The sequence below is a fragment of the Pteropus medius genome, unplaced genomic scaffold (genome assembly GCF_902729225.1).
Source record: "Pteropus medius unplaced genomic scaffold, Ma_sr-lr_union100, whole genome shotgun sequence".
NCBI classification, from domain to species: Eukaryota; Metazoa; Chordata; class Mammalia; order Chiroptera; family Pteropodidae; genus Pteropus; species Pteropus medius.
In genome coordinates, this window is record NW_024350397.1 from 6,072,989 (window position 1) to 6,099,908 (window position 26,920).

At 42.6% G+C, this 26,920-nt stretch overlaps 2 protein-coding genes across 3 annotated transcripts in view; one reads left to right on the plus strand and one right to left on the minus strand.

The window, feature by feature from the left end:
• LOC120584088 (uncharacterized) overlaps positions 1–14,314 on the minus strand; it is a 67,359-nt gene extending 53,045 nt beyond the window's left edge. The window contains exons 1-3 of the mRNA XM_039839668.1: positions 14,099–14,314; positions 13,721–13,999; positions 10,232–10,314 (exon numbers count right to left, since the gene is read on the minus strand). Of these exons, the coding sequence (XP_039695602.1) occupies positions 10,232–10,314; positions 13,721–13,999; positions 14,099–14,314 (578 nt within the window). The remainder of the gene's footprint in view (positions 1–10,231; positions 10,315–13,720; positions 14,000–14,098) is intronic.
• The window catches only part of CCNY (cyclin Y), a 202,604-nt gene continuing 189,668 nt past the window's right edge, over positions 13,985–26,920 (plus strand). The window contains exons 1-2 of one of the 2 annotated variants that reach the window (XM_039839809.1): positions 13,986–14,607; positions 24,399–24,451. Coding sequence is in view for 1 of the 2 variants with exons in the window: in XM_039839808.1 (XP_039695742.1) it covers positions 14,454–14,607 (154 nt within the window). In the remaining variant the exon portion in view is untranslated. Of the gene's footprint in view, positions 14,608–24,398; positions 24,452–26,920 lie in introns of both variants that reach the window. The other variant, XM_039839808.1, reaches the window with a different exon arrangement.

The following is a 26,920-nucleotide window of genomic DNA, read 5'->3' on the forward strand; positions in this document are numbered from 1 at the left end:
AAGTAGATACCTTAAAAAACCATTTTAACGTTTTTCTTCTTAATATAGTCAGAACTAGGCTCTGGTAAGCACAATTCCATTTCAAAAAGGGCTGTTTTCCCGGTTAATTAAATTCTAGAGAAAGCATTAAAGGTAATAAACACTATTCATTGCCAACATATCTCTATGAATATAAAAAGCTCCACGATGCAAAGAATGAGAAATTTTCTCAAAAATTTCAACATATAATAACAGGGAATTTTCAACATAAACTCTAGCTTTCTAAGATCATCATTAGCATCCCTCCTACCTCCAATTCATTTCCTATCCTTCTCTTCCTGAATATAAAGGAAGAAGGAAAAATACCAGAAGACTGAGGGGGTTAAAAAAAAAGAGCATGTTCAGGTACTTGCCCATCGCTTATTCAGGTAACATAGTCCTTGGCTGCCTCCTAGATACCAGGCACTGTGGTGAGCACAAGGGGAATAAGGGAGGCATGGGTGCCCTTTTGGAGCTTATAGTTTAATACAGAAGATAAAATGGAAAAAAGTAGGAAGAGATAGTGGTTTTAGATAAAATGTATGTGAGTTTATGTTCTCCAGCATGAGGGACTGAGAAAAAGCAGTGCTTGTGCTGGGCCTTGAAGGATAGGCAGGATTAAACACATGTGGTGCTGAGTCAGGGAAGGAGGAAGAACGTTTCAGGAGGTAGGGTCACGTGAGTTAAATGAGAGTGAGTTGTGAACAGTTCTGATAGACTAGGGAGAAGGCAGCTTGAACGCCAGGCGTTGTGGCATTCTAAAAACAATAAGAGGCTACTGAAAAGATTTTTAAGTAGGTAGTATAAGGCCTTCTCACTGCAGTAGGATCTACCTAGCTGTTCCTGGGGACTGAAAGACTATTTGAATGTTGAATTATAGCTGCAGAGTGTTTTGAGGTCCTTGGGGGTTAAAAATGTGAGGCAGAGGTAGTAAGTTAACATGACTTATTAACTATTCTTGTTTTACCTTTAAAATGCTGTTGGGTTTTGTTGTGTTGGGAACAGGGTCTGAACTGAAGCCAGTTAACTAAGATAAAGGTAAGTGAAAGTGCCTGGCTTATGGGAGATAGTCAATAAATCCCTGGCCAATGCCACTAATGCCAGCTACTATGGAATAGAAAGACTCGTTGCATGTGCTGGGAAAAGTATAAGGTAGCAGAAACAACCTTCCCATCCCTTTTCTAAACAGTCAGTAGGGTCATGAAGAGAGATCCAGAAAAAATGTTTTTGAACAGGAAAATCAATTTCCTGGATCAGATGGATCTTGAGCATATATACCAGGGCATATTCATGGAGTTTCCTCCTCACAGGAACCTTTGGCTTCAGTTCTGGGAAAACTGAAGGAGTTCTATATTAAAAATAGTCTATCGGGCATTTAATTCCTTTAATTTCCATGGGGACTAATCTGCCTTTTGAAAGAACAACTTCCTTTTGGCACCAAAATCCTGCCTTGGCTTAAGAGCCTGCTCACTGCATTTTCCATTCCAACCTGGGTTGTCCTATGAGGAGCCAAGTATATATGACACTCCAAAGTTGTAGGTCATAATCTCTATTATCTGGGGGTCAATGAGTGAAAGTTGTCAACATGAATACATAAAGCTATCAAAGAACAGTATCGAATCCTGGCCAAATCAGGATTAGGTTTCGCTGCATATAACTTGAGAGTTCAAAATAACAGTGGTGTATATAACGTTATTTATTCCTTTCATGTAAAAGAAGAGTACAGGGACATTATCTTAGTTCATGGCTTCCATCTTCAAGGTCACCTGGTATTCAAAAGTGCATGCTGGAATTCCAGTCATTGTGTCTACATTACAGGAAGCAGAAAAGAGGAAGCCTCTTCAGAGAGCTTTCCTGGAAGATTCTACTTATTGCCTCGACTTAGCCATGTGGCCAGCAGTTGTCTCTGAGGCAGGCATATTGGCGTTCCTCATAAAATGGAGGCTCTGTACTAAGGGAGATGGAAGAATTGACACTTGGTAGGGAAGCAACAGCCTCTCCCAGTCTGACCTATGGCTGACCTTGTGAAATGCTGGATTTTGCCTTATCAGAAATAATCCTAGTTCTCAGAGATCACACGTATGTTTACCACTTTTGTTCAAGATGAGAAAAGAGGAATAAAGAAGATAGAGTTTGGCAAAAGAGAGATTGGACTTCTTAAGCTGGTTAGCCTAGAGACAGGTGGTGAATTCTCAGTGGTGAGGTAGATAAATCAATTTCCAAGTGGGCCTTTGCCCAGATACCCAGAAACTATTGCTGTCCCTTGTTTTATTATTTATTCTATAAACCAAGGTTTTACTCATAGACAAGAAATATGTAGCACAAGTGTTACCTTCTCCTCCTTTCCTCGTGGCATTATTTCTCCCTGTTAAGCTGGAATATAACCTCAGAACCTTTCTCAAAACAATATTCTTGCCAGTTTCTCTGGTCCAAAAGACATGTCATTGGTATTTAAATTTACTAGCCATCTTTAAATGCTTGTGGGAATTTTCAATCTGGCAGATTCTCTGGGTATAATTCTTTAATTTATATGAATAAATCTCTCATAGATATATGCACAGGTGGTAAAAGTATATATTTATAGGTATCAGGCTTGGCATTCTTCAGATTTTACCACTAAATGACTGCAATCACTCACATTACTGGATATGTTCTAAAACTGTTCTTTTGGCTGCTTTACTGGACTATGAGTTTCTTTAGTGATAACTATATCTTATCCATTTCTGTATCCTTAAAGTGCCTAGCTCAGCATACTTTCGAATGTTTTATCAATAAATGGATCACTTACATTGGTCAAGGTCAAGTGGTTATCAAAGTAAATACTTCCCCATAGCTGGTTACACTGTGGATTGCCTACCATTGAATACTAAAGAGAGATATAATGAAGGGGAGGTCACTAGAAAATAAGAGGGTGACAGGAACAGAATTGTTGGTACAACAAAGGGTCCTGGTTATTCCATGACTGCCTTACAAATGTCTGAGTAACTGACACAGGAAACTGGCTACCTGGTAACAAGGGTGTTGCAGAAAAATCAGACTGGTGAGAAACCAAGCACCACCTGGAGAGTTGGAGAACTCAGGGTTATTATGTTGGCAGTCCCAGACGAGCTAGCGCTCTGAAGATCTGGGCCTCGAGCTCAGGGGTAACTTTACTTTTATAGGGCTTATCCGCACAGTTACAGTTGGCATGGGCCAACAGGCTAATTTGTCCTCAGGTGGTTACAGAGTGTGGGAGTTGCTATGGGATACGTGCAGTTAAAGAGCATGAGATTTTCAGACAGGAATGTAGGCAATACATCTGTTATCTAGACAGAAGAGGCAGAGGGGAGGATAAGTCTTCAGTTGATCTTGAGGTCACCTTGCCCTTTGGCCTATGTGGCAAACATGTCTACAGAAGCAGAACAAAGAGCTGATTACAAGGTTAGCCTTTTAAGTGGAAAATTCCTCTTCAATCTCCCCTTTTGATGTCCTTTAAATTCTTATAGGTCATCAATCTCTTGATTTTCTTGACCTAAGGGCTGGTATAAAGGTGATACCATGATGTCACAACCATTTGTAACTTTATGGATTCTAGGCATGAGGAGACAAACCTGACAAGACAGTTCAGGATACAGGAATTAAATAAGAGAGCTATGAAGAGCATGAGGAGAGGACCTGCAAGGGGGAGAAGCCAGGATCTCCAACTCTATATTCTGGACCAGGACCCTATGACTCATTCAGTTGTTGGTGGAATTTTAGGCTCTATCTGTAAGCCTCTTGGCTGCAGCTCTAACTATACCAGATTGATTAACATAAAAACAACATTCTTTTTCTAAAAATAAGCATAACTCTCCCTTTTCGGCCATTAGAAGATCAAGTCCTCTACGGTTTTGTAAACTAATTGGCTTTGAAAAGTGACAATACTTTTGGATATGTCTTCTAAACTGTCAAAAAGGTCTTTAGATAAGCTTTGGTAATAAGACAGGGAGGAGGTTAGGCTGGTTGTGCCAGTGCCTACCCCTGTGGTGACACCAAGGCCTATAAGAAGGAGAATGAATTGCATGGCTTGTTTGGTTTTTATGTGTGTTAGAGGGATGGTCATAGACTGGTTGTTGGGAGCAATGTTTATTTCAGGGGCCAAGTAAACCAGGGTACAGGTCCCTGTCCAGTTAGCCGGGAGACAGAGATATGAATTGGTTCCACAAATAAAGAACATACCTGGGGTTCTAAAGCAAAAACTCATCTCAATAGTGAAAAGGTGATCATTCGGCCTTTTGCTGTTTTCAGATTCCCATGTCAAAAGTATCCCTGCTAGAACTGCCCCTCTGAGGGGTTGGAGGGGTCCACAGGAATTATCCTGAGATGCTCCAGAAGTTTTATTTTCCCAGTATAAAAAATTTCTCTTAGTATCTATAAAGACCCATTCAGTGAGGTTTTCATATGCTAGTAAGAGTAGGCATTCTTCTTGGGAGGGTTCACAGTAGGATTACCAAAGAAAGATGCTTAAGCAGTCATTTGGCCTCCCTTGAAAGTAACCCGAATTTCTGTTTAGTAACCCTTAGTTTTTATGTTGGGTTTCCATGAGAATCATACAGCTTCCTTAAATGGAGCAGCCTGTGTTACTTGGAAACTAGACCAGTCTTTTGAGGGTTCTATTTCTATAGTATAATTGCAACGAGAATCTTCAAGGGAGCCCAAATTTTGGCTCTGGCTAGGGTCTTGACTTCTCTTGATACAAAGGGGTGCCTGAAACTTAAGATTTGTATGAGTTGATATTGTTCCCCAAATTGGAAGTTCAGGAGAGGCTGCCCGAGTTAAGTGGTTCTGTAGGACATTAAGAGGTTAACTGCCTGACCTGTCAGTGTATTTTTATTCATGTCAGTAATTTGGAAATCAAATAAATTTTCTCTATTCATCAGTTCAAACAGGCAGCCTCCTTGATACTTGGGGTGAAGAGTCATGTTACTTGTTGCCCAATACCGGATGGGGATGGGAACAGCTGAGTAGCGGGCAGAAGATGGAGATAGGCAGAGCCAACAATCTTTAGCTAAGTCACTGTTGGAAGAGTTTAAGAGACGATAAGCTAAATTAAGAGTACTTTATAAGTACTCAGTATCCATAATTCCCTTGTAGGGTGAGTTAAGAGACACCAGTGCTTATATTACCTGAGTATAAAATCCTACTAGAATTAATAAAGGAAAGATTTTCCTCATCATTATATAGAGTTGAAACAACCAATGGCAATTAGACAAAGCCTCTAGAAATGTACTGAAGAGGGGTTTAGCTTGAACATGCAAGAATCAAGAAGATCCCGATGTAGGCTAAATAGGTGAGGGCTGAAGTGACTCTCTGACTCAGGGTCTAGTCAGCGGGTGCTACTGAGGCCAACCCTGAAGCAAACAGCAGGATAAGTATACTAAAGAGGATAAGGGCTAAAGGATGATAACAATACATCTGGACAGTCTGGACGGTTGATCCTCAAGCTACTGCTGTGTGTAGACTGGCCAGCTTCCAGGGGTGGCCAGAGCACGGCCAAAGATCTCAGGTGGACTTCTGCTGCCTCTAGAATGTGACTCAGAGCAGCTGATCAGGAAGGGGCTCTGCAGCCCAAGTCTCCCATTTTTCTGGAGGTGTCATCCTCTTTACCCAGGTGTGGTGGATCCACACGGTGATATCTCAACCTTAACAGCAGTGGGAATTGCTAATGTAACAGTGTGAGGGCCAGTCCAGATCAGCTGGAGTGGCTCCTTCTTCCAATCTTTAACCCATACCTCATCTCCTGGCTGATGAAGCCAATTTCCTAAGGGAAAAGGGGGGGGTCTTTCTAGGGTTTCTTGGGTGATGTGGCAGAGGATCCTCCCTAGGGCCTGAAGGTGTTGGGACACTTCTATGTCAGCTATCAGTTGAGGGTCTCCTTTTAGCTACCCTATCACTGGGGGAGGTCTCCAATAGAGGATTTCAAAAGGGGAGTAGCCTGAAGGCCTTGGGGTACACAATGCTCAGAGTAGAGCCAAAGGCAGCAAGTTGATCCAAGGTAACTGGGTTTCCTGACAAAGCTTAGCTAGAGTGGTCTTGAGGGTGCAGTTCATGTGTTCAACTTTCCTTAAACTTCGTGGCCTGTACGCCGTGTGGAGCTTCTATTTGATTCCCAGAGCTTTGGACAGAATCTGGACTATCTCAGACACAAAGGCAGGTCCATTGTCAGATCCTATACAGGGCAGCCTGTATCCTGAAACAGTTTCCCTCACAAGGCTCTAGCTACTTCTTGTGCCCGTTCAGTGCGAGTACAGAAAGCTTCAGCCTATCTGGAGTAGAGGCAAACTAACACAAGTATCAGTGGCTTTGGCAGGGCTTGACCTCAGTAAAGTCTACTTCTAGGTCTTTAGAGGGCATAGTCTCAATTGTATGCACTCCTGGATTGGATTTTGGCCTTTGGCTGGCGTTGTTTCATGTGCGTTACACATCTAGCACTGATTTGGGTGCACAGGGTTGGGAGCTTGGGTATGAAATAGTAGCAGCCTAACAGGCTTTCTAAAGTAGTCTTCCCTAGGTGAGTCAACTCATGGTGCTGCATTACCAGCTGAGCTGCCACCACAGTGGGAATAAAGAGTCTTTGATCTGGAAGCTCCCACCAGCCCTCCTTTCTCTTGCTTCCCCCTTCACTTAAGGCCCATTGTTCTTCTTCCTTGGTGTGTTTCAGGGACAGAGGCAATTCTGGTACTAGGAGAACCTTGGAGACTGGCTCAGGACATGCTGTGGCACATGGTTGGTTGGCAGCCTCCTTAGCTGCTTGGTCTGCCAGTTGGTTTCCCCTACTGCCAGGGTTGGTTCCTCTCTGGTGGCCTTTGCAGTGAATGACTGTCCCCTGAGGAGGCTTCCAGATTGCCTCTAACAGTTGAAGGATTTCTTCTTTGTTCTTGACTTCTTTTCCTCCCACCATCAGTAGTCCCCTCTCTTTATAAATGGCTCCATGTACATGCAAAGTAACAAAGGCATACCTTGAGTCAGTATAGATATTGGCTCGTTTCCCTTCAGTTTGATGCAGTGCCTGAATGGCCATAGTTCGGCTCGCTGTGCCGACCAGCCCTGTGGCAGAACCTTAGCTCTGATCTCCCAATCTTTGGTTGTTATTGAGTAGCCAGCTTTGCATTGTCCTTCATGGATTAAGCTGCTCCCATCGGTGAACAATACCAGTTCTGGGTTCTGAAAAGGAACGTCAGTCAGGTCCAGCCTGCTTGAGGAGACTTCATCCGTGACCTCTTCACATTCATAGTCGGGAGGCACCTCCTCAGCAGAAAAGTAGCAAGGTTCAACGTCCGCATAGTCTTGAGGCGGACATGTGGATTTTCGCAAAGCTGTCCCTGATAATGAGTTTATCCTGGTTTTGGTCAGCCACTTGTGTCCCTGATTATTCATTAATGCAGTAACAGTATGGGGGAAACTTTACATTTATATTCTGTACCAGTGTGAGCTTGTCCACTTCTCTGACCAGACTACCATGGCAGGTAAGGTCCAGAGGCATGGTGGCAATCCCATGGCCACTGGATTTAGCCATTTGGACAGGTATGCAATTGGGCACTGCCATGGTCCGACTGTTTGTGTGAGTACCCTCAGTGCAGTATGATTCTTCTCATGTATGAAGAGGTTAAAATCCCATGTCACGCCCAGTAGTCCTAATGCTGGGGCACTGGTCAAAAGTCTCTTTATGTCTCTGAAGGCTTTTTCTTGTCTAGAGCCCCATTCCAGAAGGTCTTTACCAGATCCAGCTGTGGCCTCGTACAGTGGCTTGACAATTTCAGAGAAACGTGGTATACAGATCTGGCAGAATCCGGCAGCCCCTAGGAATTCATGACTGCTCTCTGAGTGTTTGGCCGAGGTATTGAACAGATGGCCAGTTTTCATTTGTATCCAAGTGCCTGATGTCTTTCTGAGATGATGAACCCAAGGTATCTGACCTCCTGTTTGCAGATTTGAGCCTTCCTCCATGATACCTTGTATCCCATGGTAGAGAGTAGGGTCAACAGTCTTCTTGGGTGGGGCTAACCAGCAACAAGTCATTTACACACTAGAGTAGAATGCAGTTCAAAGTTTCTCTGGAGAAGGCAGCAAGATCTGTGGCCAGCACTTTGCCAAACAGAGTGGGTGAGTTCTTGAAGCCCTGTGGCAGTCGAGTCCAAGTCAGTTGTGTCTTTGTCCTGGTGTGTGGGTCTTCACACTCAAAGGCAAACAAAGGCTGGCTGGCCGGTGATAACTGGAGGCAGAAGAAGGCGTTCTTCAGATCGAAGCGGGTGAACCAGCTTGCTTGGACAGGTAACAGACTCAGGAGGGTATACAGGTTCAGGACTATGGGATGGATGATGCCCACTGCACTGTTGACGGTGTGGAGGTCCAGGGCGGTAGTCGTTCCCTCCAGGCTTCTTGACCAGTAAGAGCAGTGTGTTCCAAGGTGACTGATGCTCAGTTAGAATTCCAGTATCACGCAAATGCTGGATGTGGTTCTGAATTCCCAAGCGTGCTTCCTGTGGCACTGGATATTATCTTCGTGTGACAGGAGCGGCTCCTGGCCTCAGGTCCACCACAATGGGTACATGATTTTTGGCTAGACCTGGGGGCCCCTTTTCTGCCCAAACATTAGGGAACTCTTCTAGCAGACTGGTTGGGCCTGGCATCAAGTGCAGCCCCCAAGGCTCATGCTGTGGAGTCTAGTGCACCGTCCAGTGCTTGTCCTTGGAGCCACCCCCGTGCTTCTGACAGAATTTGGCATCATTCCTCGGTGTTAAAGAGAGTTAGGAGGAGTTGGCGACAGTCATCCCAGGTAGGCTGATGAGTTTGGAAGAGGGACTTGAGCAGGTCAATCATTACCTGGGGTTTCTCCAAATAGGACGGGGTGTGCTGCTTCCAGTTGAGGAGATCAATTGTGCTGAAAGACTGATAGCAGAGGACAAGGTGGCCCAGCTGGACTGTGTCATCTTCGCTAATTTCAAGAGGGCCTTGCATCTCTCGGAGAGGCATCTGGAGGGCCGCAGGCTGGTGGGCTGGCTGTGTGGCCGAGCAAAGATGCTGTGGATTTGGGCTTGGCAGCCACTCAGGCTGTTGGGGTGGTGAAGACACTGATGGAGGAGAGCTGTCCAGTAATTGGGGGTAGAGTGTCTGTGCAGGGACTGGCAGAGCTGTTGGAATGTATGGCGGTGGGAAGAAAGGTTCTTTTTCAGGGTCCCCTTGGTGGATGACTCTTGCTGGCTCTTCCTTGTCTTTTCCTCAGGTCGGTCGGGCCACAAGTACCTTACTCTGTCCCTGCCTATTTGTGCAGAACCAGGCCCAAGGGGGCACTACAGTAGTGATTTGCAACTATGAGTCTCTGTATGGAAACTGATCCGGGTGTCCAGGGGTCCCTGTCACTACCAGGTACACAGCTCTAACAGTGGGGAGGTCCAGGGTCCCTTCCAAAGGCCACTCTACCCTGAAGGAGGGCTACTCAAGCTCACAAAGAGTACGGCATTTTCCTAGGTCAACTTGACCCCATAATACTCTGGGAAATCTTTCTTAAAATTTTTCAACATACAATTTAAGACAGTTGGCTTAGAGGAATCGCCACCCATATTGCCTTATGGAGCTTCCTAATGGAGGGGGAAAATAGACCTTAAAATTTCAAGAAAATAATTTGACTGAGGGCCGCTATGTCAAAAGGCTGTTTGGAGATAGACAATTCTTAAGCCGAATCAGTAGTCAATTGTGCCCCCTCTCTGTGTATCTCGCCCTGTGTCAGAGACACAAAGACAAACAAGGGTAGGTGCCTCTTCCAAAAAGGAGACTACTCAGGTGCTCATCTGGCCGCGTCCCGAAGGATCATAGGTGATGCTTGGCTGTGGTGGACTCAGCTTTGTGACTTACGATTGGACACTAGTCCATTGCCACCATGGATCGTATGCCATCCATCACGGAATCGCAGATGAGCCTACTCAGACTCCATAGCCTTTAGGGGATCTTATGGGTTCCCAGCCGTGGAGCCACAAATTTGTACCTGAGTCAAGCAGCCAGTTCGCTCATTTACTCACACATTCACACACCAGAGGTTAAAACATTGCCTTTCCCTTTTTGGAAAGCCCTGACCTTTGTCTTCCCCCATTGGGAAGACCCTGACCTGTGTCTTCTAACTGAAGACTTTAGGAGGTGAACAAGCTCTCTTCTGTCCAAAGACAGGAACTGACTGGGGTGCTGAGCCCCAGGGCCTTACCTTATCCTGTGGCCATTCCTGGTGAGTTGGTCTATCCCTCTTTTGAGCCCAGTCGGGGATTGGCCATGTGGAGAGTTGGAGCGCTGGTCCGAAAAAGAACCCAGAATATTGTCAGGTGGTGCACCTCCTCATTCATCTCAGGGCCCCTGCAGCAGCCACCGGTCTGGCAGCTCAAAGGGCTTGCATAGTTGGAATCTCGCTGAGGCCTCCAGAATTGTTGCAAAAAAATCAGACCGGCAAGAAACCAAGCACCACTTGGAGAGCTGGAGAACTCAGGTTTATTACGCCAGGAGTCCCAGAAGAGCTAGTGCTCCTAAGATCTGGGCCCAATCTCAGGGGTAACCTTACTTTTATCGAGCTTATCTGCACAGTTACAGTTGGCATGGGCCAATAGGCTAATTTGTCCTCAGGCGGTTACAGAGAGTGGGAGTTGCTATTGTCTATGGGCAGTTAAAGAGCATGATATTTTCAGACAGGAATGTAGGCAATACATCTGTATACGGAACAAGCAGAGGGGAGGATGAGTCTTCAGTTGACTTTGAGGTTACCCTGCCCTTTGGCTTATATGGCAAGCATGTCTACAGAAGCAGAACAAAGAGCTGATTACAAGGTTAGCCATTTGAGTGGAAAATTCCTCTTCAAGGGAAGGGAAGATATACTCTGAGCAGGTTTTTTGTTTGTTTGTTTTCTGAGACTCTAGCCATTTTTTTTTTCTTTTTACCAAAGGTCCAGGTCCTGGATTAATTTGGCTCAGGGTTTTCTGTGTTCTAGGAGGTGATTCAGGAAGTTGTGCAAATGGCAGATTCATATTTCATGGATGTGGGCATAGCTGAAGTAAGACTGTACTTATACTCTACTTGATTCGATTAAGGTAGCCTATTCTCACTGATTTGTTTTAATAAGTGGATCTTATAAATGATTTAGGTTAATATTATCATTTATATATTTTAAATATTGTGATTCCATTGAAAATTTTGTTGGGAAAAAAAGCTACTACTACTAAAAAAAATGTGAAGAGCACCCAAGTTCCCTATTTACCTCTTTATAACAACCAAATTCTTAAACACTGACAATGGAGAAAGATGAAGGAAAAGAATTACCAAATGATTCCTTCTGCTCAGAAAGCAGGGTTGGTTCTGATTAGACCCAGGTTGATGTTTTCTCAGAAGGCTGAATGTTTTGAGGACAGGGCCTTGGGTTGCAGAGCTCACCTCTCCCCCTCCAGCTCCAATCCTGGGCCAGATCCACCTACTGAGGAAGTGTCCCAACATTTAGATTCCCATTTTGATTCTGACAAGTGATACAATGTCAGAGATGGTGTGGCTAAATTTCTTCATAACGCTTCTCCCCAACATTGTTGACTGTTAACGTACTCTGGTCAGAAAGTCTGGGCCTCACAGAAATAAAAAGGCTCCCCTCTCTTTCCTCTTTTTCAAGCCTAAAACTAGTTCTAAGCATTCACTCCCAGCTTCGTTCAGCAAGAAAACAGAAAAGAGTAGCAACATTAGAGTTTCCTTTTCACTCAAAACTTTTGCAGATTTCTTCTCTCATTATTCCAATCTGCTTTCCTGCTCCTGTCTGTTCAGCGACACCATGAGACGGGGGCAAGGGGTTGGGCTGGATGCAACTGAGAGGAGACCTAATGGACTCTGTAATCAGAACCATGGTGCAAAACCCCATTTCTCAGTATTCTTACCTTAGGTTTAATTATCAGAATTAAAGTGTCTTTCTTTGTAAAATGGGGGATAACAGCATAGGCTTAGATGTAAAAAATATTTAGTACAATGCCTAGCATTTAGCTGGTATTCAACACATGACTTTTCATTATCATCTTGGCATTGCCTTGCTTCTGCAACTTCTCCTAAAGTGTTACTGCGTGTCAAGCAGGAGGCATCTATGTCAGGAGGAGTTTGAACGTGAAGTGTATGTGTGAATATGAATGTGTGTGTGTGTGTGTGGTGGGGTGGTGTGGTGGAAGTGTGTGGTGACTGGCACTCAGGTAAATCACTGGTGAGGCTTTAGCATTTCTCTTTCCTCCCCAGGCCTGCTGACCAAAAGTCATACTTCTGAATAAGCACAACAGGTGCATTCCTAAGGAGAATACAGTGGGAACGTCAAAGAGTGGGTAGGGGTAGTGTGGGGGCAGAAAGGTCCCTGTAAACCAGCAGCAAGCAAGAGTCTGTGGCTAGTCTGACTCTCAGTCATGTCTTCCCTTGCCTCCAGATGCTATTCCCAGTTAACACTGCCCAATGACTCTCGAGAACAGGAAGCTTTTCTCCTAGTGATTTTTGTCTCCTGTCTGAAAACCTATCATTAATATAAGTATTAAATTTTATGATTAAATAAGTTATTTAATGTGTCTAATATGCTATACAGATACAGTTCAGTTAATTGGGTGTTTATGGCACCCAAATTACAAAACAGCGATCAGAACAGACAGTACAGTAACCCCTCTCCCATCTTATTCAATCGCACATTGTAGCCCTGGAAATCTGAATATACACACTCACTGACTTGCAGTTATGTCCCAGTCAAGCTTTCCTTGTGCATAAGAGGGTTCAGAACTGCCTTAAGAGCATTATTTTGTCTTGTTGCTCTCTCCCCATTTCTTCTGGCTGCAGCTATTCAGAACTTCCCTTTTCCATTTCCTTTCTCATCTAGCCAGCATCAGCACTTTGCTGCCATTTTTTCCCCCCAAGGACAATCTACCACTTATCCCAGCTGGCATTGATATAGTTTGGATCAAGGAGCTTTTTAAAAATATGGCCTAAGATGTAAACATTACTGAGAAACAGAGAGACAGTACAGATTATAAAAAAAAGAATTAAACGTCAAGAATTAAATGAAATAATGTTTATAAAGCCTTTGGTAAGATGTGTACACATACTGCTGATACCAGATAAATATTACTTCTAGTACTTCTTTTCTTTCCTTTTCGTACCTGTCTGTCACTAACTAGTACTGAGACCTAAGGCAAGCACTTCATTTTTCTGGGTCTCAGTTTCCTCTTACATTGAAAATTAAGAGGGTTGTACCAAGTTTTTTTCTTGTTCAAAAACTTTTTTGCCCCAATCTCACCTCATAACTCCTTCACTGATTATTTGGAAAAGGGTGGTAAGGTTATTTCTGCTATCTACATAGCTGATATTAAGTTATCTATCTTCACCTCACATTAACCTCCAAGGAACTCAAAACACTGCAGCTAATTCGACATTAAAACAGCCTAGGGGCCCCCAAGATTTATTTCAAGGGTTAAAACAAGGTCACCATCAAGTCCTTCGCAAAGCTCAAAACAGAAGAGAGAACTCCCAAATAAAGGTCTAGCTTCCTTTTAAAAGTTTTTGTTTTTTTTTTTAGAAAAGGAATAAAGATAGAAAAAAGGTCCCCTGCCCCCGCCTCCTGGGAGTGGCCAGCGCAGTCTCAGGTACCCCTGGGCTGCGTCCACCCTCCTCCGCCTAGCAGTCCCGGGGACCGGGCCGCGACACAGACCTCTCGTCCCAGCGTCGGGCTCAGGTGGGTGAGGACAGAGACCGGAGAGGAAGGGGATCCGGACGCGAGGCGCCCACGACGTCGCCGCTCCCACGCCCGCGTGAGGCGCGCCCGCGACTCCGACCGCACACGCGCGCGGCGCGGGCCCAGACCTCCCTCCCAGCCGCGATCTGCTTCCAGGGCAGCGGGAAGGGGCGGTGACGGGGCGGGGCGGGGCGGGCGGCGACGGGGCGGGGCGGGCGCCGAGCATCCTCCGGGCCGTACCGCGCCTTTCCGCGCCTGGCCGAGGGCCGCGCCCGCCCACGCCTGCCGCCCCGTAGCTCACGCCCGCCGCACGAGCGGACAGTCGTCTCCGCTGCTTGAACCGGAACCTCTTGCCGAGGCCGCCGCCAGGCCCCGGGCGCCGACTGGGAAGCGCGGGGAAGCGGCCTGCGCGGCGCCTGCCATGGCCGCGGCGGGGTGAGGTAGGCGCGGCGGCTGCATTCGCGCGGACCCGGCGCTCCTCCGCCGTGGACAGGCCCCCCGGGCCAGGGCGGCGTGGAGGCCGAGGGAGCTGCCCGCTGCCCGCTCGTCGCAGCCCCGCCCGCCGCCCATGGCGAGGCCCCGCCGCCGCCGCGGCTGCTGACCGGGCGGGCCACGCTTCTGTCCGTCCCCGGCGGCGGGCGGGCCTCCGCTCCACGCTGCGCCCGGCCCCGGGAGCCAGGCGAGAGCCGCGGTAGTCGGGCCGCCGAAGATGGGGAACACTACCTCGTGCTGCGTGTCGTCCAGCCCTAAGCTCCGGAGGAATGCTCATTCCCGGCTGGAGTCCTATCGTCCCGACACGGACCTGAGCCGCGAGGACACCGGCTGCAACCTGCAGCACATCAGCGACCGGGAGAACATCGACGGTGAGCATGGCGGGCCCGGGGTGGGGATCCGCACCCCACACCCCGCCCCCGTCAGCGGTGCCGGGACTGCGCACCGGCGTCTGTCGGCCGGGCTGCTTGGCTCTCTCATCCCTGCTCTGGAACGTGGGCGCTCGAGGCCCCCTGGCCGGTCTCGCGAGGGAGCGGCGGGGACTCCTGTGGTCGCAGCTAGGGTACAGCGGGTACAGGGGTGCAGGTGGCTAGGTGACAGGAGCTGGCCCTTGTCACCAGATGGGAAGGGGCAGCGCTGGGCAGGGGCGGCCTAGAGCCTGGTGTTCCAGGCACGGTCTGGTTGTAGTCACAACCAAGTTATGCACAAGGATGATCTCACTGTCCTTTAAGATACGAAGAGAATGGACGGTCTTTGGCATAACTGAGGAGTGAATTCCCATTTTGGAATCACAGGGTTCGCCAGTGTCATCTCCCTGGAAACTTACATACTGACCCCACTTTGCCGTCTCCCACCAACATTGCCTTTATAAACTAAAACGAAAACCAAAACAAGAGATTTGAGGGGAGGGGGTGGTTGGAGGGATTGGAGTCAAATAGCTTCACCTGAATGCTTAAAAATGTTAGAGTATCATTAGAATGGTTTGGAAACAGCTTTGGGTTGCCCGGTTTTGCTTGGGTCTGAATTACAGTTCTATGAATTTCTAATTGATATGAGTGACTTTTGGTTTGGACTACTGTTTGTAAAGGAAGTTAAAAGACTGATCATTACATCTAATAATGGGTATTTTATTGGTATCTTTATTAATATCTTTATTAGTACTATATCAATATATTGTGTGGCTTAATATCTACAGATGGGTAGTTTATGCATCCTGCTTGAAATACAGTTTATAAATTTTCAACTTTAAGAAATTTGAAATATATTTTTAAGACAACTTGATTTTTTTTTTAACTCATCTTCTCCCAATCGATGTGGTTGAACTAATCTGAAAAAATTTCTTGTATGAATAAATTGACATAACTGTCATAATTCATTCTTGTCAACTTTACAATGGAGCATTCCCTCTAGTGTAGAAAGCCAAATTTAAACTCTATTAAAGGAAAGAATTTTCTCATTGTTTGGCCTCCTTTAATTTCTTCCAAGTAGTAATTTCATTTCTTTAGGAGAGCAACTTTATTAAATGAGTACCACGCAAAAAGAGACTATTACAACATCTGGTTTATAGTAGGTGCTTAGTAAATTAGGGTTCCACATGACATTTATAAATGTTATTTTAACTTCCATGATCTTAACCCGCTCTTTAGATATCTTTGAGCTACAGCCATACTTTATTATTAAATTTATGCATAAAGGCGTCTGAAAGGATATTAAGGCCAAGTATGTCTTGATCACTGCTGTGGTCTCAGGCACCTGCAAGAAGTATCTCCAGCATGTATAAAAACTTAATAAGTATTGTATTTTAAAGGAATGAATGAGCGAGTGAGTTTACTATGGAAAGCCATTACCCAGCCCTACACAATTTTGACAGGCAAAAACATTTGGCAATTATTTTTCCTTTATATTCAATATGAATATCAGGTAGAGGCTTTATGTTGTAAATAGTGGATTAAAAAAATAAACAGAAGAGTCATATTTCTTAGAGCTAGGCTGCATACTGTTATTGACTATAGTAGGGAAAAGGGGAAAAAAAGCAATTGTAACCAGCTATTTGGCAATAAGGCTTAGGAAGATTTTTGCCAGAGAAAAATAGAATAGTATTGTGTGTTCTTTCATTTGAAAGAAATCTAAATTTGGTCATCATTCACTGTTTAGAAAATATTTGGAAGACCAACTCTTGTTTAAGTTTCAAGATAGTATAAGAAACTAGGTCAGGGTAAGAGGATTTCTAATCCAGGCTGTATTGTCATCTCACACCAGAACCCAGTTCATATGATGATGCTAGTTTAAACCCAGAAATATTTAAACAATGTTCTCTCTGTTTCCTAAATTCAATAAATAATACTTACAGAGTATACCAATCCAGCAGTTCCCAATGTTGATTTCAATTAGCCCAGAAATCTAGGACTGGGCCTTGGCATTAGTTGTGTTTAAAGCTCTTCAGGTAATTTTAAGATGCAATTAGGGTTAAGAATTCCTGCTGTTGTTCAGGAGCATTTTCTGTCAAAATTCAGAAGACAACAGATGAGTTGTATTATTGTTAGATGATTAGTAAACATTTTAAAAGCACATCTCAATTCTTAATTCTAGAACAGTATGTAAGAAAAACTGAAGTGCTCAAGGGCCATCTTTCTTATATCCTGAAAGACATTCCAGACAGCTAGAATGGAAAGGTTCAGAGAAGTTTGTGGGGCTTCTGTGGTAGCTTAGTTTCTTTAAACCACAGAGAAAAGAGGTATGTACCTGTTTTCCCTGACCAAACACACAATGGGAAATGTTTGTTCTGTTTAGTGACTGAGATAGGGCAGTTAGGGTTCTATGAGAACTACCTGCAACTTGCCCTATTTTTGTATTCAGTACTTATAACTACTTGTGACATCTTTACCTTAATGTTAGGTTATTCATGTTTTTGGAATTTATATTAGACTCATCAGCTCCCCAGGTATTATTTCTCATAAAATTATCCTGAGATAGAGAAATAACAAAAACACTTAACAATGATACTAATAATTGCAGCCCTTATATATTGTTTACTCTGTGCCAGGTCCTGCTGTAAGTGCTTGACATCTATTCATTGTTTAGTACTAACAATAAACCTATGGGTAATATTATTCTTACTTTAAGGTAAAGAAATGAGGCAGAGTGAGGAGAAATGATGTGTCCAAAGTTATACAGCCAACAAATGACCAATGGAAACCTTCCAATGCAGCTAGGCTAGCCGTCAAAAATTAACTAGTCTGGAGTTGCCTTCTGGGGTAGGATGTCTATCATTACAGTCCTATTCATAGTTTCTCTGTGAAGGAACTTAATCTCTGCAACAGACTGGACTCCCTGGGTAGATTATTTCTGTGGGATGAGGAAAAGAGGGGTAGAGTAAAGAGAATTTAAAATTCAGTGAGACCAAATAAATCAGGATACCTGTAACATCTGTATCCTATTGTCAGTTGGGGAGTTAGGCCTCAGAATGATTGATAGCAATGTCATCCTTTGTAGGTCAGCTGTTGTCCTTGGTAGTCCACTGTCTCTCTCATCCCATCTCCAATCTGCCAAGAAAGCATGACTTTCTACCTTTAAAGGACATGTAGAATCTGACCATATCTTAAAACCTCTCCTGCTGCTCTTCTGGTCTAAGCAGCCATCATCTTGGTCAGCTTAAGTGGTCTCCTTGTTTCTACCTTTGCCCCCTACAGTTTTTTGTTAACACAGCAGCTGTAGCAAAATCATTTTTTTTTTTTTTTTTTTGCTCAATGTTGTTAACTTTTTTTAGTTTTTTTGTCTTTATTGAAATACAACAGGCAATTAGTTGTTTATATTTACATTGTACAATTCAATGAGGTTTTTTTCCAATTATAGTTGGTATACAATAATATACCAGTTTCATAGTGATCGGAGAGCCACGTAACTCACAAAGTGATCACCCCACTAAATCTAGTACCCCTTTGTCCCCTTACATATTTATTACAACATTGTTAACCATCTTCCCCATGCTACACTCTACAGTGAGATCCTTTTTAAAATTTAACACATCACTTCTCAGTTCAAAAACTACCATAATTCCTTATTTCACACGGAGTAAAAGCCTTACAATGGACCTTTACAATGGATTACAAGGCCCTTTGTGATCTGTCTACCCTCCTCACTCTCTTAGTGCACCCACACTGGCTTCCTTCAGTGTGGTTCCTTGAACATACCAGATTGGGCCTTTGCTCTGTCCCTCTGCCTGGAACGCTTTTTGCGTATTCTCTTGGCTAATTCCTCATGGTCTTCAGTCTTGATTCAAGTCTCACCTTTTCAGTAAGGCATTCCTGATCAACCCATTTAACATCCCTCCTGCCACCTCATCAGCATTCCTAGTATACATTCTCGACACTACTATTTCTTTATTCCTTATCACCTATAAACACACTGTGTATGTATTTAATAATAACTTTCTACTTACTAGCATGGAATGTCCAATAGGACATTTTTTGTTTTGTTCATTGATATAACCCATATGCCTAGAATCATGCCTGATGTTTTGAAGACACTCTGTATAAATATTTGTTGAATGAAGGAGTGAAGCCAGCTGCTTAAGAACATCAGAGAGCAGCATCATTTGTACTTATTGAGTGAGAGGAAGCTGGTAGAAGTAGAGCATGAACAAGACTTGCAATAATGAAAGTAGAGTGGATGTGAAACTTTTGGGTTTTGTTTGCATTTTATCCTGAGAGGTAGAAGATAAAGTGAAGTCCTAAAGATGAAACTGGAGAAAGATTTTAAAGTATAATAAATGGGAGGAAAAAAGCCCACCCAAACTGAAAGGAAACTGAGGCTAATGGAAATCTGTTTTAACAGTGGGTGGTTCTATGTTTAGTCATTTTTCCTTGTCTCTTCAGATGAATGGCTTTAGCTGTGGCCTTATATCCTTAAGGATCAAACAGAGGCTAAAATACTTAATAAGTCAAAAAGTCTTAGATGAACATATGCAATATGAACATAGTCACTTGTGTTGCTTTTCTTGTATTAAGCATGAAATGTGTTTATTCAGCAAATGGTGTTTAAACTTCTCATATCCAGAGAAGCTAGAAGCTTGAGGGGCTTATCCTGGGTTTGTGAAGCACAACCAGAAAAAGTGCAGTATTATAAGGGTGGGGAGACAAAGGAGCAATTTAAGATTGAAGTACCTTTTGTAGTATTTACTTCAATTACTGCTCTTGGTTTCTTTGGGTATCTTCAACTGATTTAACCTCATCTCTTTGGCGTTCTTTTTCTTGAGTATCAGTCCCTCTTTAATATTTTTTGGTCTGATGGGCAAAACCATACCTGTGGACTTTTATTACAGACTAAGATTTATTAGCCATGCTGCCTGCAAGATTTGTGAAGACACTGATCAAGCATGGACTGATTCCATGTTAGCAGTGTAGAGAGGGTTTGCTTAGAGAGCTATTTTTTCAAAGCATGATAATGACTTCATGACGCTCTACCCCACTTACTTGTCTTGTCTTCTTCTTAAATTTAGAATCAGGGAGTCATTTGCTTCATACCCTCATTTTACAGATAAGGAAACTGAATCTTGGAGAGGTGTAGTCTCTTGTACAGGTCATTCAGATTGTGGTCAAGGGTAGCACAGTTTTCTGTGTGTTAACTTTGGGCTGAGAACTCTGCTAATTGCTTAGCTGTATTATCTGTTTTAATCTTCACATCGTTCTCCCTGTTTTACAGGAGAGGAAATTGAGCCTTATTGTTAAGAAATTTGCTCATTTCCACAGCCAGTTAGTGGCAGAATTGGGGTTCAGTCTACTATCATTTGCTAGAGGTCCACAGCTAATTAAGGAGTAATCTTTGTCTAGAATCTGACCCTCCTGGTGCCTGACCCATGCCTGCTTTGTTTTAAGAGATCCAGTCATTCATTGCCTGAATGCTTTTGGTTAGCAATACTTTGTGATTAAGATTTTTGCTTTTCTACTTGCTTCTTGAGAGATGTGAAGGTTAAATAATTTTGTGGAGTGGTAGATTTTCTTACCCTTTTCTACAAAGCTTTTTGTCTCTGTCATCTTAAGGAGATGAATTGCTTTCACATTTCTGGCTAGATGAAACTAACACAAAGATCAAATCCACCCCTATTCAGGAAAGGATGGCACAAAAAAGAAAAAAATAACAAGAGGTAAGACATGTGAGTAGCTTTAAAATTCTGTTTTAATCACACACAGTCAGAGATTTAGCTACATGGGTGTCATGCTGGGCTTACTTTAAGGAAGCAGGGTTTGGTATTTTTCACAAGAAAGCTATTGACAATATCACACTTGACATACTTCAAAGTTCAAATCCTTTCGTTATTAAACATTTAGGCAGCTAGGGTACGTCCATGACACTAACAGTTGGTGTCAGCCCTTTTTACATTTTCAGTGTCCTTTGAGTTTGTAGCTGGAAGGAGGAGAAAGTTCACTTTCCCCACAGCATTTTGCGTCATCTCGAAATGTTAAGTAGTTTGTTGCTGGGAGTCTTGGTCAAGAGACCATTTCCTCTCTGTGCTCTGAAGAATGAGGAAGGAGCTCATCCTAGAGGGTTTACAAAATGTGCCTCTAGCTCTATGAAGTTGGTGGAGGGCAAAGAGCTGGAGTCCTGTAATCAGGAGATCTGCATTCCAGATGTGACTCCACCTTTACTCCTATGGGACCTTTGTCTCTCTGCGCCTCACTTTCCTCTTTGCTTAAAAAAAAAGTGTGCTTAAAAGTACTGCCTTGTCTTATGCCCTGAGGTACCTAAAATGAAGATCAAAATGAGACTAAAATACTTAATAAACCAGAAAGTACCAGATGAGCATATGTCAATATGAACATAGCACTCATGTTGATTTTCTTGTGTTAAAGATGAAGTGTGTTCCAAGATCTACAACAAATTTTGTTTGAACTGTCTATAGTAGCCAGCAACCCGAAGGGTTCATCCTAGCAAAGACATCAAGTGATAGTACTAGAGGATAACTGGAATTCTGGAGCTGGGTTGTATGAGGTTCTACAGAGCTGTCTGGCCTTTGAATGGGAAGCTTGCTGGCAGCAGAATTTGGAATAGAAATACTGTTCCTCTTTCTAGCATTTGTTGCTCTTCTAGGTCGCATCTTTCCAAAGTCACACTGTGATGTTACACAGTGAATAGTGGGATGAGTATTTGAAAAAGATGTTCATGACTCCTGGAAATAACAGATTCCTCCCAGGTAGTCTACTGAGTGTGTCACGGGAGCCACATTCTTCGAAATGTCACATGTACCCTTTGGTGGAGGCTGAAGCCAGGGCTTAAAAAGAAATTCTTCAAAGAATAAGTTTTTGAGGCATGAATAAATGTGCTTTATTATATTAAAATACTACTTTAAATAAAAGGGAATCAATGGATTGAAAAATGAACTCAAGCAGCCCTAAGCAAGTTATTGGGGCCTGTTTGAGCCCATTTGTTTCAAGAAGGAGTCTTAACCGACTAGATCCACAGTTGCAGAGAGCTGTTAGGTGTCTATTGAAAAGCAATGTCAACAAGGTGTTTTGTTACCAAAAAGGATAGAGAACTCCTCCTGTAAGCCCTAGCTCCTTCCGTAGACTCTCCTGATTGTTTAAGTCCCAGTCAATCTTTATCAGAAAATACTAACCCCCTTCTTTCTCTTTCTCAGCTGCTGTGCTACTTTTAGCTATTTCCTATGGCTCTCTTCCTTTACTGCTTCTTGGGGCTTCTTTTGCTCTCTGCCTGTTTGAAGAAAAGGGGTGTGCTAAAGGTGAAATTGAGTTATCAACCTGACAACACACAAGTTGGCAGATTCCTCAGATAAGCAAGATTTTGCCCAGAAAGACTCTTGAGGATGCTGAGATCAGAGATCATCTCTGGTTAGTCAGCCCCCAGCTGCTTTACTCTGGGATCTCTTAAAGATTGCTTTTAAATACTGGAGTGGAATATCTTAAAATCTTTTTTTCTTCACCTTTGTCAGAATATTGACATTCTATACATTAGTTTTGATTTTTAAAGACACTTCCATTTTGTTTTTGATTTTTTTTTTAGTATGGCTCAAAAATTGGACTTGAAAGGCTATACTAAAAAGGGAGTTCTAAAGGGTTGATAATGTCGAGAAGGAAAGACAAAAGATGATGTTGCCGATGATAGAGAGTCAGTTATGGGACGTTACCAGGACAAGCACAGAAAACAAGGATAAGAGTGTTATGCAGATTTAAGCCCACAGACCTCTATGGACAGTGAAGGTTGGCCTGGTACTGTAAGGGAAACACTCTTACAGATGGAAATTTCCCTTACAAATGTAAATGCATTTTTACAAACGCTAATCTCTGTTGAGTTTTTGGAGCTTCTGCTAGGTTTGATAGTTCTTAAAATTCACCCACCTGAAATAATATCCCAGAGGCGTATTTTGGGGTGACAGACTTTGGTCTCCTTTAGTAACATCTCTGGGCTAAGTGTCTAATCTCTCCTGGTTATACTGCTATGCTAAAAAATTATTTTAACCTGATTTCATTACTCTGTTGACTCATTACTTAGGATATGAAATTTTAATTCCTGGGTCATTGTTTTGTGATCTTCATCTCCTATTTGGTATGTATAGTGAGGCTTCATTGGCACAATAGATGTGAGTGCTTGGTGGAGATGTACCAGCATCTGTAGACCTGTTAGCTGGCTCCTGGTACTGAGAGAAATACAGCTGGAGTACATTAAAAATAATTGTTAGCAACTACAGTTATATCTTTGTCAGTTTGCTTTGTGAGCCTTGCAGAAGAAACCTTAGTTGGATGGTTAAATGCAAGTCGCTTCTATTTTAGACACCTCTGATTATAGACCTCTGACTGAGGACGAATAGGAAATACTCTGCATTGAGAGTTTATATATGCAAACCAAAATTAATTTTAGACTGTAATAAAGAATAATAAGCATTTATTTGAACAGAAGGAGCTGCAGCCTGGGAGATACTATAGATAGTGGCTTAAACTGTGTTATACTGAGGTAAAGTGGAAGCTGCTATTTATAGAGAAAGTTCCTGCCCAGGTTTTTAATTAGGTTCATTTTATGCAAATGAGGTAATCAAATTGTGCAGTTCTGATTGGACAGAACAGGTCTCAGTCTATTGGTAGAAAGAGGAAACCAGGGTTTCCCTTCAGTGATTGGCTCAGATGATGTAAACAAGCGGGCAAGGTGTGAGAAGCCCAGAGTTCAGTCTGAGGTTCTTCGCCATACACAGAGTATGTGAGGATCCCTTGTCAGCAAATGGCTGCTAAGCTTTATTATTTATAAAATTTGGGCCCTTGGTTGACCATGGGGATTCTGTCTCAGCAGATAAATTCTTTTCTCAGAGTTCACGTTAAATCAATCTTTTTTCTTGGGATCCAAATATGTAATATAGCTATATGTTGCAAAACTGTGAATGTTGGGTTAAAAACATTTTACAAGTAAGTTCTTTCCTGTGTTTGGATGCTTCTATTCTTGGTGAGCAAAAAGGGAAAAAGACGTTATTAAATATATTTTGATTATATTTGGTAAGCTTCTTGTCTCACTCTGCAAATTGAACTTTAATCAGAGTGCATGGGTGGATAGGTTAAGAGGTCTGTCCTTTGCTTCTCAAGAAAAGATTTCACTCCAGACTTAGAATTCTGTCCATTAATGAACCTATGTCTCTTTCAGGGTACATAGTTGATTACATCTATTTCATTAAGTGTAATAATAATTTATCCTTTAAACTATGTCTGGTTTTTCCATGTGGATTTAGACTGGTCACTTACAAGTCCAGATTTTAAGGCTTTCTGTGTACCCTCCCAATGTATAGGATGAGAAATGAAGCCATGATGCTGTGTTTAATCAAGTTTCAAAAATTTCAAACTCAAATTCATCAAGGATTTTATGTTCATATATAGCGAGTATTACTTTTGTCAGTTTATAGGGATAATACTATTTTTCCACAGCTTTTTTTCTCCTCAAGCTGTGTATAAGTGATGGGTCATTACTTTAATGTCTAGTTCTTGTTATTCATTTGTTTGAAAAGCATTGATAAATAGGGTTTATAGAGCATTAGAGATTGCCTTCTGTCTTCTGAAAGCTAAAGTTGATGGTGCTGAAGATATATGTTGTTTATTAATTTTAACATATATTTGACTCTTTTCTATAAAATAACTCTAATGCCTGATTTTCCATTTCTTATATTTTGTAGGAAGTCTGGAGGAAGCCTAGCAAAGCCGGTTCACACAGGGATAAATTTAAGGGGTAGGGAACACATTCTTACTTTGCAAACCATTTGCTTCTGTGGAAGATCGTCGTTTCTGATGGGCCCACATATCATAAGCACCGTGCATGCTCTGCAAACACTTTTGGCTGTTTGTAGTGTTCTCTTCTGCAGCAGAAGGAATGCTGAATGGTAGTTCATGTTATGGAGCTATTGGCAGCCTCTGGGTGTTGAAAGGGGAGAATATGAATATTGTAGGTGAGGGGGAGCTGTGGCAGCACTACTAGGGTGGGATGAATCGGAGGCTCCAAATGCAGGAAGGCACACATTATGAAAGCCAGGCAAGACCTCAAGAGGTAAAAAAAAGTAGGCATTCAGAGTTGGATTGGCTACTATTATTTTTGGTGATGTTTGGGCACCTCTGCATTCTTGACAATGATTTGGATTGGACAGCAAGTATGGCAGTGATTTTCAGACTCGTTGGGGATGGTCTGGGAGAGGCTCTGTGGATTTCTCATATGAAACCAGGAAACTGATTAGCTGGACAAAATTTTCTCCTCATTTAACTAATATTTGGAGAGGAACAGTTATTGAAGCCGAATTTGGTTTTTTTGAAAATGAAATTTATTCTCGTGTCTGAGTATTTATAAGATGGCATTGTGACAGGAATAGAAGGAAAGAATAAAGGAGATTGTGGAAAGGAGTGTTTGGCTGAAGTAAAAGTCAGAGGGAAGAGATTGTGTAGATGGGTAAGCTTGGATGGCAGCCTGCTAGATGACAGCCAGCTACCTCTGCTTAGGCATGGCTCAGTGCAGCTTTGTTCTTGACACCCAGTCTCCTGTGACCACAGACTAGATTTGTGTGTTCACTTTGGACGTGGAAGATTGACAGGGCATCAAATGAGTGCTTTCTCCCTTGCCATCCATGTCTGACTTTAATTTATATGGTTTGAAACATGGTGTTAAACTATAATATTGACATCTAGTAGAGAAGGAAAGTCTGTATGTAAGTTGACTATATTTTCTGTTCCCTGAACTACTTTTAATAAATGGGGTTTTGTCCTCATTAGCCATAGTCACGTGTGAAAGTATATGTTTATAGAGTCTAGCTTCTTGATAGGAAATTTAGGGACACTTTGAATAAAACAGGAGTCTTTAATGAAGCTATAACAGGATTTCTCAACCTCAGCATTATTGATGTTTTAGGCTGGATAATTCTTTGTTGGTGGTGGTGGGGGCTGCTCTGTCTATTGTAGGATGTTTAGATGTCAGTAGCATGTCTCTATTGTAGTCATGACAGTCAAAAATGTCTCTAGACATTGCCAAATGTAATTTCCTCAGGGAGGCAACTCTCTGTTCCTCTTAAGAACCATTGAGCTACTTACTGGCTCTAGGATTCAAGGTGAAAGAAAAACTTAAGAGTAACTTCCCAGTGGTTCTGATACCTTTGTCACTTTTACACACTCAAGGCCTCAGGGTAGGACATCACAGACTCTAAGCTGCACAGCTCCAGAGGGTGCCTTTAGCTTCAGACTTAATGTGAGTGATGCTCATTCCCCATCCACCAGCTTTGCATAGGGTTGTTGTGTTCATTTGAACTCACCAGAATTAGCATCACGTTCTAAGATGATGCTTCTAATGGTGTTATTGACAGAAAAGACATTGCCCGCAATTCTGACAATGGATGGTAGTATAATTTTCTGTCTGCACTAGGAAGTTGTATAATTTCTTTACTCATATTCAAAAATCAATTTTTTTACACCTTTTCCTTTTTTCATTTTTTGGTATAATATACTGAAAGGCATGGTAAAAAATTTTTTCTTTTAATCAGCAGTTTTATTTTTTATTTTTTACTTCAATTTTAAAATCAGCTAGTTCTGTTTGTGGGGTTTTCACATTTTATTAGTGCTCACAGTGGACTTTCCTTTTCAGAGTCTTTCCTGATGCGGAATGTAAAAATGGAATGCCTGCTAGAGTTTGTAAAGCTCTGATCTGACTGTGTTTTCTGAATGTAGCTTTGCCTTGCTTTGTGTGCTTAATGAAATTTTGTATTTTTGTGAACTTTTTAAAATATCACCTTCATTTAGAGGACCCAGCCTCCTAAGGCAGGCAGTGAATGAACCGAATGGACGTTTGATTCAAGAGTCTGGTATTCATGGACATCATTAGACACCTTTGGGGTGGAAGAACACTGTGTTGCATTGTTACAGTCTTAAGAAAAAAAATATTTAAGGGTGAACCCATTTAAATTATTTGATTTCAAGAGTCACTTTCTTTACTTGAGCACACTGCTCCTAGAATAAGGAATTGACAATGTGGGTTTCTGGAAATAGGTTCAGAAATTCCTATCTTGATTTGTAGCTTGCCTAGGTGAAGAAAGCTCCAAAAAAATGTGTTGTATTCCTGACAGTTAAACATTGCCTCTAAGTATATTTGAACCAAAGATGTCAGTTCCTTAGATAGAAAACTATTTATGAAGATGCAAATGGAAGTGATACTTGAAGTTGAAGA